The following is a 17,402-nucleotide window of genomic DNA, read 5'->3' as shown; positions in this document are numbered from 1 at the left end:
GCGGTGCACAAGAAATGCAATACACAGTGTTCAGCTTGTTGGAAGTGTTCTACAAGGTATTATCTCTTCACAATCTTACGCTGTACGTAACGATGTGCTTTTTATTTCTCTTGTTGTTGTTGTTGTTGTTGTTATTTTGTCCTTTGTATTGACAAATTGCAAACGTGATACACATAATCTTATCAAAACATGTTAGTGCATTGGACATTAGGAGTGTCTGAATCAAAACATGGTAATCAAGAATAATTTTCTTTTTAATTTACGACAGGAAAGATCACTCTTCCCCCGGAAAGTCATAAAGCATTGTTTGAAAAGTAACACGTGTTTTGAAATACACCAATCTGAATAATCCTGTCTTTGGATGAATAGAACTTTGTTCCACAAGGATAGGACCTGTAACAAAGATTGCGTGATATAACAATTCCACCTGTTGAGCGCAGTTCGCTTATCACGCAAGGTGCAGAGGACGCGTTGCCCCGACCAGGCCTGGTGCGGATCGATCGCAGAGATCTTTATTACGCCTCGCGTCTGGGTTTGCCGTCCGACGCCGCGCGATCTTTGCAACCACAATCTCTTTGTTCCCGAAAAACATTCCAAGTCTTAATTGAAATATAGAAGTGGCCCAAGTCTCCCTGTTACCCTTCTATCACCCGCTATAAGCTCTAAACAGCGTCCGAGTCATAATGTTTGCCCTAAAAGCCTGTAATTTTGCCTTGCAATTGTGTATTCTAAGGAGAAAGTTGTGCCGATTTTGTCGGCCATTGTGTGCGAAAGCAGCGTCATGGGTGTGCCGACGGGAGTCCTGTCATTTCGACACCCCACCGTCCGTGCAAGACCCACGGGATGGGTCCCCCCACCTTTGATTGAACACTGTTTTTTGATCATCTCGCCAGGTGGGAGCGATGCTAGATTTGCCTAATTTTATTTGGTTTTCCTCTGAACCGGGCACGGTTTTGGGCCTCGTAGCGAGGTTTTCAAGCCACGCCCGGTTGTTGTGATTCGAGGCGAGGGGGAAAAAGGGAGTGCCCGGCTGCTGGTTAGTTAAAACTCATCGCTGAAATCTTGGTGTTTCAATTTATGCTTGATGAAGAATGAATTGGTAACGAACAAAAGAGGCGTCAGAGTCGTCCTCGTCGATCTGCTCGCCTGGCTGACTGGATGGTCTCGGTTGGTCGCCAAATCTGCGTCGACAATAAGCCAAATGGCAGGCCTTGCCGTCTCCCATGAGCCGTACACAACCCGGGCCCTGTCGTGACGCTCCGACGCTACCAGAGCGCGAGGAAAACCCAAAAGGCAGAAAGTCTCTTGGGTCCACATGTGCGATTTTCGGGTGTTTTGTGGCATTGTTTGGGCCACCAGCCGGGCGGCCGCTTCCTAGCGGCATTAGAGTGTAGAGCAACCAAACCAGGCTTCGGCCGTGATGCCGTTTTCTGCAAACAGCGTCTGGATGGACCAACCACTCATACAGTCACTAACTGGTGGCTAATGCCACAGCCGCGCAAGCGACACACGCCCCCAAAAACATTTATCGTTTTGTTATTTATTTATATTAATTGAGCTATTAGAACAAGCAGTGGCAGGCAGCCGACGATCCATCATGTTCCCCGCTTCACCATTGAAATCAGAACACACGATCGACTTTTGTCCAGGGCGGGCGTCCGGCTAGAAGCGCACGGTTGGCCGCGAGCAGCAGCTGCGGTTCGCCCGTCAAGAGTACGGCGAGCAGCCAGAGAGCTCGCTAAAAAGGTCTGCCAGTTGATATGCCACATAATAATCATCGGAGACACTTATTATATTCAATTGGGGGGAAACAGAGTTCTTTGTTCGACGCTGCACCGTAGTTTTGGGCTTATTACGAGCATATTTGCCGCTCATTACGCCGTGGTGTGACTGAACGGCGAAAAGGCACAGGTTTTATTGAAAGCCAGATATATAAACAAGTGCTCGACGCAGACTGACTCACAACTGAGCTGCCTTCACCTGGCTTTTGCAGGTCCCACTACAGCTGCAATGGACAGACGTCTAGCCTCCCCCGATTACATCAGCCAAGAGATGCTTCGAAACGCTCTCTACGGCAAGTGGTGCGACTTGAACGGCCGAAGTTTACCGGCCGACAGCAACACCCTGGCTCGCCAGCTACTAGAAAAGAAGAAAGGTAAGTCCTAAACTTTTTTTTCTCTCGTCACACATTTTAGTACCTTTACCCCGTTATCAGAGAAAACCGTCTTTTAAGCAAAAATGACTGACACATGATAGCCTAAATTTCTCAAAACCACTACTTTTTATTCCAAAAAGAAAATATTCTTTGAAAAAGTCTTATGAATTTTGTCAAGTGCGATTTCCTACGATTTTGGGCAAATTTTCATCGCTTTTGACGAGTCAAGGGCATGTCGACACCCCACAGTTACAGAAAAAAAGAAGCATATACTCAGTCCAAAATGGCAGTTACCTCACTGTTTTTTAACCTACGGGAAAGTAAAAACAGCCGTAAATACGAAACAAACTATTTTCCCCACCTGTTGCCGCAAATTAAAAAAAGTTTCCTTGTGCCGAAATTTCGCCACCCAAGGTTGTCGAAAATCGTCAACCAGCAGACAATGGTGATAATAGTCGTCGTTTTGTCTAAGTAACTTTTTAAAAGTCCATGAGTATATCCATTTCATGTATTACCGTGTTTTCTAGACAGCCTGAGTGTGAGTTTCTTCTTTGGTATCCACAGCATGCATGGTAGCAGCGTTCTTTAAATGAAAGAAATGATATACAAAAAGTCATCATAAACTGTTTATATTGTACTTTGGCACACTATTCGCAACGAAGACAAGACCATGCCTCTAACAGGGGGCAAAGAGGCGACATTAGTAAAATATGTCCTGTTTGCAGACTGGGGATCTACCTATACTCAGAAATGAAAGTTAAGGTGGCGCATGAATAAACCGGGCAGAAGAGCATACTTTTTTATGTTTGGTAGAGTTTTGCAGGCAAAAAAAAAAGAAAAAGAAAAGAACAGGAGAGATAGTTTCTACCCGAGATCGTTTGTGTTTCTCTTCTCTTGGACGCGCATGCAGTCGCGCACACTTTCGATGTGACCCCTCCCACCCGGTACGTGCATTGAATAAAAGCTTTGAGATCAAGTGATGCGAACAGCGAACAAATCAACGCGTCCAAATCGGCTTCAAAGTATATTTGAGAAAGCTCCCTGCTTTTTTTGTTCCTGGTAGTCGGGACGAATAATTGTTTCTGAAAATGAAGTCAATGTAGCGGCTCCAAAGCAGATATATTATTCATGTCAAGGAATAACACGCCTCAGGCGTCCAAAGCGACGTAGTCATATCTTATGGTCGTTTAAGCAAACTTATTGTAACTGATATGGTCTGGTCTTTTTCACCTGTAATAATGTCCGCCTCGATCCACCTGCTGCCCAGGCGCAACGTGCCATTCCCTATTTTTGCGGGCATGACCAAAAACCTGTATTTATATTGTAATGCCGGCATTGCAGCGATCAGATGTGAGTGGGGAAAGGGGAGCGTCTTAAGAGATGTAATCTACGATTACGCTCGTTCTTCTCGCAATGTGAATTAAATTAGCGGGAGTAGCGTATCCTGGAGCAAGTTTGCAGGGTGTTTGTCGTACAACCGTTATCTCCCGACCAGTTCAGTTCCATAAGTCTTTGTCTGACAAATCCGAACATCAAACTCAGCATATTCTGGAGACGAGGGTGGAAAGGGCAGCCAGCCTTACTAAGCCTCTTGTGGTGGCGGTCCGAGTTACATGCCTGCACCTCCGCCCTACCTAACTCCGTTGAACAAGTTGTGGGCAGACACAGCGCTACTGTGATAACAATTTCCAGCCATATAAAGTTTTACGACGGCAATGTGATTCATCGCCCGTCCTTCTTGGCTAAGATTTTCGCAGGCAGAAATTCGGGGCGTGGGAGGACAACGACAATGCCGCGCCAAAGCAGAGGGGCGGGGAAGCCGGCATTGGATTCGGTGGTAAAACAATATCGTTTTCATTGCCATTACTTCAAAACAAAGGAAAAATGTTCATGGACACCGGGAGCATATGGTATCTAACTTTAAGCTGTTGAATGCAAATTGACTCCGCAGCCATGAGTAAAGCCAAATGTAACCCAGCGAGGCCATGTGACTCTAACCCACATCACTTGTTACAGTTCAACACGTTTGTTCGCTAGATGCGCAACAGTCGTGGTCGCCACAGATGCTGAACTCAAATAATAACTCGTGAGTTGTATCATGCTGGTGATACGTTCCTCACTGTTCAATTCTGAGCAATTCTTGATTACTGACAACTACTAAATATCTAGTAGTCCTGTATTTTGCTGTCTTAAAAACGAACATTTTTAACCTGCAAAATGATGTGCGTTTCGTTGTTATTGTCGTAGTTGCTATTGTGGATCCAGTTAAGATTGGCGTTTATATGGACCTGATGATATTTCACAAATTATTGCACTGTTCGTTCAGGGATTTTTTGTTTGTTTGTTTAACGGTAGATACGAAAAACAATTTCTTCAGAGAAGATGCATCGGAGATATCTCTTTCTTTTTCTTTAGATTTGTATTTTATTGGGGTGATGGCTAGCACCATCCGGGTGTTGGGAAGCTCGTCGATGGTTTCACTAACTTTCTTTTCTGTTGTTTTGAAAGCTGTAACAAATTTGGAAAAAAAAAGAAGAAGGATAATGAGGAATATCAAACTGGCAAATATCAGTCCACTCAAGTCCAATCAAGTTCTTTAAAGGAGAGAAGCTTAACTCTTAAATCTATTTCAACAATTACAACTTATACCTTCTGCAATCGCTTTGTTGCATAATGTTTGATATACCATGAATATATATATATATATATATATCTCCTGCGCGTTGAAAAAATGAAATATGCGTGCATATATATTCTAAAATTGTCTGTCACTTTATGTTCATATAAGTTTATGAATTAATCCGTTTATGAATACTGCCAATGAATTAATCCGTGTTGGCCCATTCTTAATGAGTCATTTGCCATCTTCATGCCCCTTTCCACGAGAATGGTTAATTTCAGCGCTTCAAAAGAAAGAAAAATAGTCTTTTCACTGTTTTTAAATCAACTGGCATTACATACTTTTTTTCGCGAAGCGCAGTCTCAAAATATGTCTATCCAAAGCCTACTGTTTTCATATAATTAGCTGAAGCGCTAACGCCCGCTGAACATGACGTCATCAATCCCTGCATTCAGACCCCTTAGCACTTAGGAGGCACTCATCACTGCAGAATAGTATTGCAATATCTTTCCTTTTAAGAAAGAGGACCGACAGAGCGACTTTGCAGAAAATAAGGATGCTGAGCACAGCGGCAATAGATACAGAAGCATCTTTACAGGTGTAGGCTACCAAGACTTGTCTTGTGATATTAGTTACCAATGTTACGTAATTACAATGACGTCACGCGTGTTCTTACCACTTCAGAGCAATTTGTGTCTAGTGGTTTGGAAATCATCCTTTCAAATTTCGAAATCGTATGGGAGGTGAGGTTTTTCGTGAGTAATGGTCTTCAAAGTCTTTTGGTGCGAACTTTTATTAATTGGCTGCAGCACATCATTTCTTCATATGACAGAACAAGATGACGTCACCCTACATGTTACGTAATATGATATATAGATATGACCATAATTGTTATTCATTTTTGTACATGAAGGTTGACCACAGGTGAAGAATAGAATACATCTGGATCAAGCGGTTTTTTCTACTCTTTCGGAATTGAATAATTAAATACATGACGAACGCATTTTCTCATGGTCTGACACTTGCTGGTTTCCACACGAAATTAGAGTTGGCAAGAGGAGTGACGTCACCACTATGGTTACGTAATACTGTACGGTCGAATTGACAGGCATTACTCAAAGAAATGTTACAAAAATCAATCTACACATGTGATCAAGGAAACTGAGCAGCAAAGTTGACCAAAACATTATTCTCTGGCGCTTTTAGAATTAACAATTTTCCCGATAGCATGGTTCGCTATGGAGTTCTCGAATAGTCCAACTAATTGTTATTACGTCACCATAGTTGTTACGTAACACCGTGTCATTTGTCACACTCAATATAAGCCTGAATCTACAACGCAATACCCTTTCTACGTGTAAAAGCGATTTTAAGACACAACACTACTGTAAAATATATTTTTACGGTTTCTTTTTCCACAAATATCATGGAAAAAGCGGGTTTCGACCAGTAATGGATTCTGAAGTAAGTGAAGGCACATGTCATGACGTCACCCCAGTTGTTACGTAATCTCCTACCCGCGTAACCCCTCCAAAAGTATATGAATGTGTGAATTTGAGTTTTTACGACATGTTTATTGTACGAATGATTCTGTATCATCGTTTTCTTGCCAATTTGTTTCAATTTCTAAAATCTCTTCTTATTCCTTGGTTTTGTCACCATTTTCCATAGTTTTCATATGAGAGGCATGGTACCTGTGACGTCACCGTCATTGTTACGTAATAACGCATCACGAAAACCATATCAAAGGAACGTGGTTGGAATTGTAGATTATTGTCATAAGTGTAGACCACTGGACGTGATCTGAATTTTTCTCTTTCATTTTTTTTATTACATTTCTTGTGTGTTGAAATTCCCCGCTCTACCCCATTTCTGCAATATTGCAATATCAGTGCCATGATACTTGTGACGTCACCATCATTATTACGTAACATGAGGTCAAGTAGCCTATGTCAAGTTGGTACATATTTAAACCTGACGTATTGACGTAGGCGTAAGGGGCTTTCGATCACTTGTTTTATTTCTCATTTGTTTTTTAAATCGCAAGAATTATTCTTTTTTGAAAGTACGCTGCTGTTCTATCCACTCTACAGTGAGTAGGAATTCAGAGCTATGTGAATGATGACGTCACCACTATGGTTACGTAATACTAGGTCAAACAAAGTCAATCAAAACCCTATGGGATTAAATGTATTACAGTGACGTACGCGTAGGATACTCACATTCCAGACTATTAATCACTGCTCATTCTTAAATCAAAGTTTATCATTGGCAACATTGACTCGCGTGCATATGCTCTATAAGCAAAAAGAAGATGTAAGCTTTTGACTAGGTAACAGTGACGTCACAAAAGGTAGTTTGCTGTTTTTGATTACGTAACATGCGTTACTACAAAGCTATGCGCAATAGATTTCAAGGTGATATCTATATCACATGAAATCAATCTATTTTTCAGTGATTTTTTCCTGGTATCATCTAAAGGATTTCTTTGAGTTTTTAAGTGTGTTGGAAAGAGATAAAAAGTCAAATCTAAGTCTTCATTGAGATGAGCCTTGACTAATTCAAATTAATAGTTCAAATTCGACATGCTATGATGTGGTATAACCAGTCGTTGCCTTTGCATAATATACAAGGCTGTGTTTCCCGGTTTTTTGAAAGGAAATGAATCTGATGTTTCAATTCTATGCTCAAGAATAAAAAATGTAAGATTTAGAATGAAAAAATTTCTAAAAGTGGTCAGTTCGACAACCTTTTTTTCATCACATTTTCATGCCATTTTACAAACTTTGTCTTATATAATTTACTTGATTACGTAATACGTGTGAGCCATTAAGGAACAAGTCAGTGTGCTCCCGCTTGCAAACTGTATTTTCATCATCCCATCGAAAGTATTTCAAAATTATTCCAATTCTACTTGATGTGAGCCGGTCATCTGTTAAGCTGTCTTTACCATAAAGACATGACTTCGTCACCCTCAGAAGTAAAGGTCGGAAATGAAACAAGTATTTGGGTTATTCACCCTCACTGATTACGTAACACACAATAGATACAAGCAGAAATATTTTAAGAGGTTGATTGGTTTGTAGGTATCGCGAGACTCTTCAAATATTTTCCACTTCAGGCGATTTCTGTCGTAACTCTCGTAGTAGCGAGCTGATTAAAATTGTATTTTAGAATAGAGGAACTGCAGTGGAAAGTGACGTCGTTGAGAAGTCGTGATCACCTGTTTGTTTTACACATCAACACAACAGCTCGTGTTGTGAGTGTTACACCACATCAACCTCCCACCTCAGCTCAAGCTGCTTGAAGTCTAATATCTATCCTTTATCATCCTTCTTCCCTTTCGACGTACCAAATTCTTGAGTTTGGATCAATTCCACATTCGTGGAATTAGTAAGTAATATTGTATAAGAGTAACATTCTTCAACCCTGGTAATTTGAAAAGTTACGGCTTGAGCGTCACTTCATATAATCATTCAATTCTCTTAAAATTTATAGTAGCACATGATTGGAGTTTTGATCTTCGTGATGAATGATTTTACACCTCCGACCAACTTACTTTGAACGTTGCATTTCTTTAAATTAATTCTTCTTTTGTTTTGTTTTTTACATTTAGCTTTCTTGCAGCTTAGAAGCAACAAAACAAAGACAGTACCATTTCTATGTATTTTCCCTACAATACATCGTTGCAACAAACAGTTTGAATGGAACATTAACAAGCTATGCTAACGTGGAGTTTGCTACAGGCAGAAGAGGCGCGAATACGCCTTGGGTCACATTATCATAATTAATTCCATGAAAAAGTGCGATATCGTCCAGATCATTACATTGGTAACGTCCATGAAATAATAGCTCATGAATCGGGACGATAAACAAAATAAATCGCGCAAAGTGAAAATCGCATTTGATGACATGTGGGGGGAGAATCTCTCTGATTATCCTAAAAAGTTTTTTTTTTTTTTTTTTTAAGCACATTAATATTTTTTCCTTCTTCTTCTCTGGATGAGTAGATGGTACGTGACTTGTCGGGGGAGTAAACAGATACGAAGTCCCAACCCCCATCTGGACTGTAAAAAGAGCGCCAAACAAAAAAAAGGCAAAAAAAAATCCCCAGTCTCCATATGCCGTCTGCTGGTGCCGGAGTTTCCCGAAACAGATGGTTGAAGCAGTCGCTACAGTGACACTGCCGATTCTCTCTTCTGCTCTCTCTTCCTCTCTCCCCTCCTCTTTTTCTCTCACTCTCTCACTCTCTCCCTTTCTATCTATAAGTCTCTCTCTCTTTATCTATCTCTCCCCTTTCTCCTTTTTCTTTTTTCTTCCTCCCTCTCTCACTTTCTATTCTCCCTCTGTATCTCTTTACTCCCCTCCCACTCCGTCTCTCTCTCATTTTATCAAACTCTCCTGCCCCATGTGCCCTTCCTCTCTATGACGATCCATTCTGTCCCCCTGCTTTTGCTTCTTTCCTAATTACTCTGGGGTTGTGTGGTTTTTTTTTTTTAGTCTTACACATTTGCTGCCCCAAATTCCCCCCAATCTCCGCCTTGCACTTTTTGAGATTTCCAAGATTCCTTTCCTCTTTCCTATGTTGCGTTGAGAGTGGTTGCAAGTGTCTATCACTTTAATCCCATGTATCGAGAGAAAATAAGAGAAAAGAGAGGGAGGGAGGGAGAGACCTTTGGCTCTTTCCGAAGCATCAGTGACCACAGATAACGAGCATGTTCTGATTTCATCACTCAGAATATACCGGTGGTGAATTTGTTCCGTGCACAGAGGCTTTTTATCCGACGTTCGTTTTCGATCGAACAGATTTTGCATAAAGGATGTACAGTCCTTGCTGTTTAGGTTGATTCCTTCTTTAATTTCATTACCATCTCAAAAGAGTGCGTATTGCGCGCTAACGACCAATAAGATGAGAGATGTAATCAGAGGCGCGCGGCAGTAGCAGCAAACAATCGCAAATCACCGCACCGGCGCGGATGAGACGTGTGGGGAAGAGCCGTTACAAGTGCACCGTACTCCCTTCGTCAATTTGATGTAATAAATGCTTATTACTTGCAAATATTCTGTGCTATGGAGAGAGTAGCAGAAAGGGAAAATAGAGAAGAGAGGGGGACACGGTAAAGGTGATAGAAAGGGAGAGGGGAAAGGGGAGAGACAGAGGAATAGGGAGGAAGACAAGCGAAAAGAAAAAGGAAGAGGAGACGTATGTGGGGTGCTTGACAATAACGCATCATATTAGTGAAGCGGGCTGAAACACGAAGATGATTTCTTTTGTTGCTCCAAACGGTCGAGTTAATGATGCGAGACTTATCACAAAACAAGGCGTTGCTGCCGTTCAGTGCTTACAAGTCTTGTCAAAGAGACATACTACACAGATCGCCTCAAAACCAACGACTTTTTTGTTTTACGTTTAAATTACCGGGTCCTTTTACATTTTTTTTTCTTCTGCTTTTGTCGCTGATCGAAGTGATTTTTCACTTCGCCAATGTGTGTGTGTGTGTGTGTGCGTGTGTGTGTGCGAGAGCAACTTGACCGCGCGTGTTCATGTGCGTGCGAGGCATTGAGCGCACGCGCGCTCTATTACTAAAGCAAATCGACTTGTTCCCTTCCTCCTTTCGTTTGATGATAGGAACTGTGAGGAATAGACATTCTGTTATCTTATTCTTGTCATTTTTTCATTTCTCTCTCTCTCTCTCTCTCTGTACGTGAGTGAGGGTGACCGCCGCGCCGGGCCTCCGGTTCTGCATCGGCCGCACGCAAAACTGCTCCTCTACAAATCGCTTTCTAACTTACTCCACCCACCTGCTAAACGACACCACACATCAACTCGCTGCGGTCAGCATCGGATATCCATAAACTCATAATTTCTCCCTCATGCCTCTCCCTGAGCCCCCCCCCCCCCCCCCCTCCTCCTTCTTCCCGGTCCAGCATGACCCATCAACATCGATTGTTTGCTCCCACACACCTCTATCGACAAACCCACAGATAGAGCGGCTATCTATCAGTGAGTGTTACCCTTATTCATTGTTTCGACGGACGCGTTTTGCCAACGTCACGTACGAACATTAGACCTACATGTTTGCTCTATCAATGGCAATTGGAAAGGGGTGTGCCTAGGTTGAATAAATACGACAAACCTACTTCAGTTCTGAGCTCCTGTTGAAGTAAGCCCGGATAGTAATGATGAGAAGACAGATATACGAGAGAGTGTGTCAGTAAAAAAAAAAAAAAAAAAAAAAAAAAAAAAACTAGGTCTCTCTGGTCAGTATAGGTGGTATTGCCATAAAAAGTTACTCGTGGAAGAAAACGAGGTTGATGAGAAATAAAGAGGGACGCAATCTCGAGCAACCGGCCAGTGCACGACATCTAAAAGGAGAAGAAGAAAAAACACACACGAACCTCTGAATGCTCTCTATAGTTTGGGACGGGCACACCATGTGCGTTTACGTTCAGCTCCCTTAACGACAATTATTTAGCAACAGAAACTTGTGGTGTTTCCTGATAAATGCGTTGTGAATAACAGTTTATGAGTGTGACGATGCTTGAAATTACGACGTTGCCCTAATTCCGAGCCTAGACAATGCTTATTCGTGTTCACTGTAAAGGCTTTGGCTAGTTCTACCAAGGAGGTACCTCCTTGGTTCTACCAGTATTTTTTTATTGCTGCCCTACGCTGGAATACTACCGTGTGTTCGGTGTCTTTTTTCAGAGTCTTGGTGTCTTTTGGTGGGAAATTAACATTGCTATTGATGTTTGACATCATAGTCAGTAAACCTAACTACTGCTGTACCATGACTACTACAACAGAGTTCTTGGAAGACACAAAAATGCTCGTATTTGTAGGTAATACATCTTATACACACACTGAGACATTTTCTAATTCGCGTTTCACAGGCCACATTAGAATATCACTAAACCACACGATCGACTTACGTCGCTAGTTGCCTAGCGTACCTGAATTCCCCTTGCGTCACCTATGACTTGCACTCTTTGCCCTATATACGTGCATGCAATTAAGACGTAAAATGGAAACAAAAGAGTCGTCGACTTTCACCGCTTGGTGTGCAAATTTGCGTTTATGTGTAAAGAGGTGTTTTGATTTTATACCAAAGATGCCATTATTGTCAGGGAATGTGCTGCGGGCAGCGTTTAAATGACTGATTCGTTAACACTTTGCTCTTTCCAGATGATCGTTGGGGTTTTTTTTCTTCACGCAAATATACAAGCAACAAGCTCTTTACCGGACTTCAGGAGTTACGAGATTTTGTTTTGATTTTGATCGACAATTGCGGAGGAAATTTATGAGCTGGCACAAGTTTTATCGTAACGCAGGTCGTTTTGACCGAAGATGGCGCTCTCGTCATTGGCCAATTAGTTCAATTAAAATCTTATCGTCTCGAAATATCGCTTATCCTACGGTGCGACAACAATTCTTAACAGATGGCGAGTCCTTTCCTAATCAGTTTTCACCCTGCAAGGAAGATGGAGATCAATAAAGTGCCCGTGTGAAGGAATCAAGGGTTGCACAAGTCACCACTTCTAAAAACAATACGAGGTATTGTCCACGTGGCCGGGCCGCCAGCGAATCCATCGGGGAGAGCCTATCCGCACGGCAAAGTTTCGGGACGTTCTACCGTCGCGACACCGTAAACAATCACACGTGCTCGTCCACTTGCAAAAAGAAAAGTCCAGGACTGTGGTGTTATGACAAGTACCCGCCTGATTGTGATTTCATGACGCTTAGCTGACCAAGTACACGTAATGGTGCTCGTCTGATGGACAAAACAAACTCCCTTCACGCTCAGCGGACCGTGGTATGGACACAGGAGAAAATCACTGACAGCAAATCCATCTACAAAGCAGCGTTCTCAAAGAGGCGTTTTGAGAAAGGGAGGAAAATGCATGATCTTTTAAGAAACGGAAAAGACAAACAAGACTCTACAAGAGGCAATAGACGGTATCTCAGTAGGTAGTCGTGACATATTGTGAATAATCAAGTACAAACTTGTCCGAAAAATATAATCATGTATATAAAGAAAGAGAAATTTATAAGAAGCCAAAGAAACACAAGCAAAAGACGAAAATGTGGGTATCATGACCCTCCCCTGTGCATGACTCAACAAAGAGGGCGGGCTAGCACAGCTGAGTCCCAAACAAAAGACTCGTCGACTTACAACGTGATACGGGGGAAGAGATTTTGGCGAGGTGAAACACATGAGATGTCGCAGGACTTCATGATGCGCTGTCATGGTAACCAAACCCCACTTCTTCAGTTTGGAGTCATACATTCTTGGGTGGGTGTATTTTTTGTTTTTAATCACCATTACAATGCGTAGGCTTAAATTAGTTGTATAATATACACGCATTCTAAAAGCCGTAATTGTAAAACCTATCACGTCGTCTGGATTTAGCACTGATTGAGGTCACGGACTATAACTGGTTCAGACGCAGTCACGTACTCACGTGTCCGCTTGGAAATGTTGTTAAGATGTCGACTGATCATGTGCGAAATGTCTAAAGTTTGAGAAAAGTAGAAATATGTTTATAAAGGTCACCTAACTAAGATAATAATCACAGTCGTGTTTATGGGGATGGGGTGTTTAAAAATACGTCCATTAACATCTGAAAAACTCTGAGAGGAGATTGATGAGAAATGATTCTATACTGATCAGTTTGTCTCGATGGTCAGGTGGTTGCTGTAGGAGGTTTTCCTGCATCTTTATATAATTCATATTGTTCTCGTAGAAGTGATTTCTCATGATTACCACATAGTTTGTCTTCTTTTTAGCAGCTTCTCTTTCTAGTATTACTCTTCGTGCTTCTGTCTTCAAAAGCATTAAAATCCACAATTGAATTCAACATCGTCCCTGCAAGGACGTTGCGTGCTTGACTGGAGCTCGGTTTAAAACCGTTTCGATCTATACGCGGTTGCTGGCAGAATCATACTAGGATGTTGAGCAAAGCAGGCTCTTCTTTAACATTTAATGGTGGGGCTTGATCTTGGGCTAACCCTAGTACATCCCCTTGGCACTACTGAGCGGATTTTACCACAATTTTCATTGCAAATTCATGTCGTAACTCTCTGACAATCTAAAGACCCCTATAAAATGTCGCGCTACCTGCTCAGTGCGAAGGTCGGTACGGGCGCTGACGGGCAAGTTTATTGAACTTCGTTGCGCTGCCTTCTCCACGGGGAGTCCACATGACCGTGGAAATACTCGTGGCATAACGCAACAACTTGTAGTGAGGTGTGCGTAGGGTAGAGCCGCACGCAACGTGTGCAGTCTTGTTAAAAGCTGCCTTTGTTTAAAAAAATACTCCACGGTATCGTGCCGGAATATTTACATCGCCTTTCATTTTGATCTAAAGGCGTGTTTTTGAACATTACCGAGTGTAAATCGTCACAAAAAAAAAATCATGATCATACATAGCTTACTGTAGGAGAGTAATAACATGCATGTGAGCCTCCAACAAACAAACAAGCTTTTTTCTTTGCCTGGACAAGGAGACTAACAATTCCAAATGAATGTAAAAACAGGAAATGTGTACATAGACAGCTCGCAAAAATTTACGTTTGAACCATTACCGGCAGCAGCTGTACATTTGTGTGTGTCAGTATGACCAACGCCAATCATTCTACTTGTTCCGCTTGCAGAAGAAAAAGAAATTAAGCTATTGGCATCATTCACAACGAGAGCAGCAAAAATGTTAGTATGCAAATTCCATCGCCTTTAATTCTTTCCCTCCTGTCGTTCGTTTAAATTTCCTTTCTGAGTCACGTTCGCGATCGTTATCGTATCCAATCTCGCTCAGCAATCTCTCACGTCTTTGTGTTGCGTCAATTGTACGTATTGGCAATAAGGGCATAGGACACATAAAGTAACATGGTACATAACCAAAACTAGACCAGTTAACAAGTAGTCTTTGTTGCCAGACTCTATTTTGTATCAACTCGTCATAGAAACCAATGCATCATTGTCTCCGAAGACCGGTTAGACGCGAACTACGAAATTCATCATTCAAGAACAGGATATCGAACCGGATAGTTGGAAAGTCGAGTGGTAGTCATTGTCAAGATATACTTTGTAGAGATTTAATTCTTGCTTTATAAATGCAAGTGACCTGAACAATGCCAGACTACAAGCTCACATACATCTGGAATAGATGCGTTTTCCGCCATTGACAATCTTGTGGGCACTTCCTGTCGAGTTGGTACTCTCCTACTTGTACACTCATTTTTTACCGTACCACCGTCGCGTCCACAGAACTCTTACAGAGTTCTGTGGTCGCGTCTCCTTTAGAATTGCGTAATTAACATCAATCATGTCACAATGATATATAAAAAAGGCATGTTATGGCCTATGTGCTACATGTCAAATGATTGATTCGCATAGATCATCCCTTCAACTTTCTCTTGTACGGCCGATATCCTCAAAGAAATTCAGATAAACAAGGAGAAGTAGTATTGTGGTGGATTTGAGTCTCAGTAATGTTTCATCATCCTCAAAGTTCAATCTACTTGTATTTTTTCAAGTCAAAATTAAGATTCATATCGATCTTGGTTATATCATAAAAATGGGAGCCTCAATCATGTGTATTTGGTACTGACAGGTAATTTTCGGATTTGTTATTTTTTTCTACCGCTACCTGTTTCCAGCAAAATGTCGTCATTTCCAAAATATTCGCCACATAAAGTCACGTAAGTCATGTTTAAGAATTGAAGGTGTCATCACAGGTGTGTCGAGCCAGTACAGGAAAAGGGTTTCTGTCTGTGGTGTCCAATTTTCATGTATGTCAGTTTGACAAGAATGAAGGGATTTTTCCCTCAACAGCCTAAAACAAACAAAAATATTTGTCATTTCTAAGTTGCACCGAATATCAATACGGCGGAGAGCTACTCGAGCAAGAAAGTGGATAATAATCTCAAATTCTGGTTTCGCGCTTCCCCCCCCCCCCCCAAGAATACGTTGAATGCATTTGGCTTCTTTGAGTTTACTTGCTACAGACATAAAATTATGCTAGCAGCGATTACCATAGCAACAACGAATCGGCGTTCATAAATCCTCTTTACACTACAGGTTGCTGTCATTGTTGTGCGCTACTATAAGGGGATTCGATCGGACACAAGGCGGGGATCTTTTGTCGTATGTTCAATTCGAAATGAAGAGTACCTCCCAACGGACATGACAAACATGCGAGTAAGACGATTGGTTTGATTAGCTCACATTCGAAAATTCATAACCGTCTTTCATTTTACATGATTTCCCTGCATTTCACTTCTATTGCTCTCCCTCCATCCCATCCCCACCCCCTCGTCTAATTGCGACAACCGACCTGTAGCGTAAAACTGGGAAATTAAGTTCTACATATTTTATGCAGCATTTACTTTCACTTTCGACGCGCTAGCCGTACGGAAAAAGGGGACGCCTGGCGGAGCGGTAATTATGGACCATTAGGGTTCAAGTGTACTTCACCAAGGTCATGGAAGAAACGACACGTAGTCTTTACACCACATTCATTCAGACCTCGCCTTGCTCCTAGATGGGCCTAGTAGGGCCCGCGATCTGTTGTGCGCGTGTCATGTCCATTCAATGTCGTCCGCACTTATTACAGATTGCATAGGTTATGTGTTCCGCACTACCCATCACGTTTGATTTCAACAAGCCTTCTCTGCCCCACACTTTTATCTCCCCTCACCCCCTCCAAAAAAAAAAGGGGGGAGATATAAGTTCATACCCATCCCTCCCTTGCTGTACTTCGCATATCTTGGCAAATGCCTCGTGTATAGAGTAGTCTTGCTTTCAACAAATTCTGCATGTTGTGAGAGATAAGTAATCATGTTTTAGTTCACTTTACTCTAAATTGATAAGTTAAACGTTTTTGCATACATTCGTAAGTAAAAAGTTGTTTATGACAACTCAAAAACATAGAAATCGTACACAACAATATGATCATAGATCCAAGATGAATCTTAAGAACTTGCATACAACTAGGTAAAGGTGAACATACGCCAGTAGAGTATTAAATTCGTGATGGTGGCGATACCAGAGGCAAGCAACTCCCTTATTGCCCAATTGCTGTCGAAATTCGACAGCACCGTCGAAGATGCGCAACCATGTATGGTGTGCGCGTTTTTATGTACGTCTGTGTTTGTGCGCACGCGTGCAACCGGAAAGAGTGTCTCAATTATTGAAACAGGTCAAAACAGACAAATATACGCATCTGAAAGACATACTGAAAACAGTCACATAATCAAAATGATTGATCGTTATTTGACTGTCTGTTATAACTATGATGCTTTACCATGTCTGTTATAACTATGATGCTTACCATGGCCTGATATTGAGGTGTTGCTTTTTGCTATGAAATGTTGGGCTCTTCTGCATGTTGGCCGAGGGTGTTCATTAACAACGCGCTTTTCAATGACGTATGCACTACGTCATGAAACTGCTCTGAAGCTGATTCGGTTTATAGTTTGATGTATTCACAATTATGACTGCTTCCGTTGCAATTGAACATAATCAATTGCTCAGTTACAAAGAGCATCAGATTCGATTCTTTCATATTTTCTTTTCTTGTCTGAACGACTTTAAGGCAGCCCGCCCCTTATTATGTTCTTTAATGAGG

General features: G+C 41.8%; 1 protein-coding gene across 1 annotated transcript in view; it reads left to right on the top strand.

Annotated features, from left to right (window-relative positions):
• Window positions 1–2,010: 2,010 nt before the first annotated feature.
• Window positions 2,011–17,402, top strand: part of LOC139721335 (PR domain zinc finger protein 12-like) — a 31,490-nt gene continuing 16,098 nt past the window's right edge. The window contains exon 1 of the mRNA XM_071632654.1: window positions 2,011–2,155. Within this exon, the coding sequence (XP_071488755.1) occupies window positions 2,011–2,155 (145 nt within the window). The remainder of the gene's footprint in view (window positions 2,156–17,402) is intronic.

Source organism: Diadema antillarum, unplaced genomic scaffold, assembly GCF_040938485.1.
Source record: "Diadema antillarum isolate AM-2024a unplaced genomic scaffold, OU_Dant_1.0 scf00000141, whole genome shotgun sequence".
NCBI lineage: Eukaryota > Metazoa > Echinodermata > Echinoidea > Diadematoida > Diadematidae > Diadema > Diadema antillarum.
This window is presented reverse-complemented; position numbering and strand designations above follow the sequence as displayed.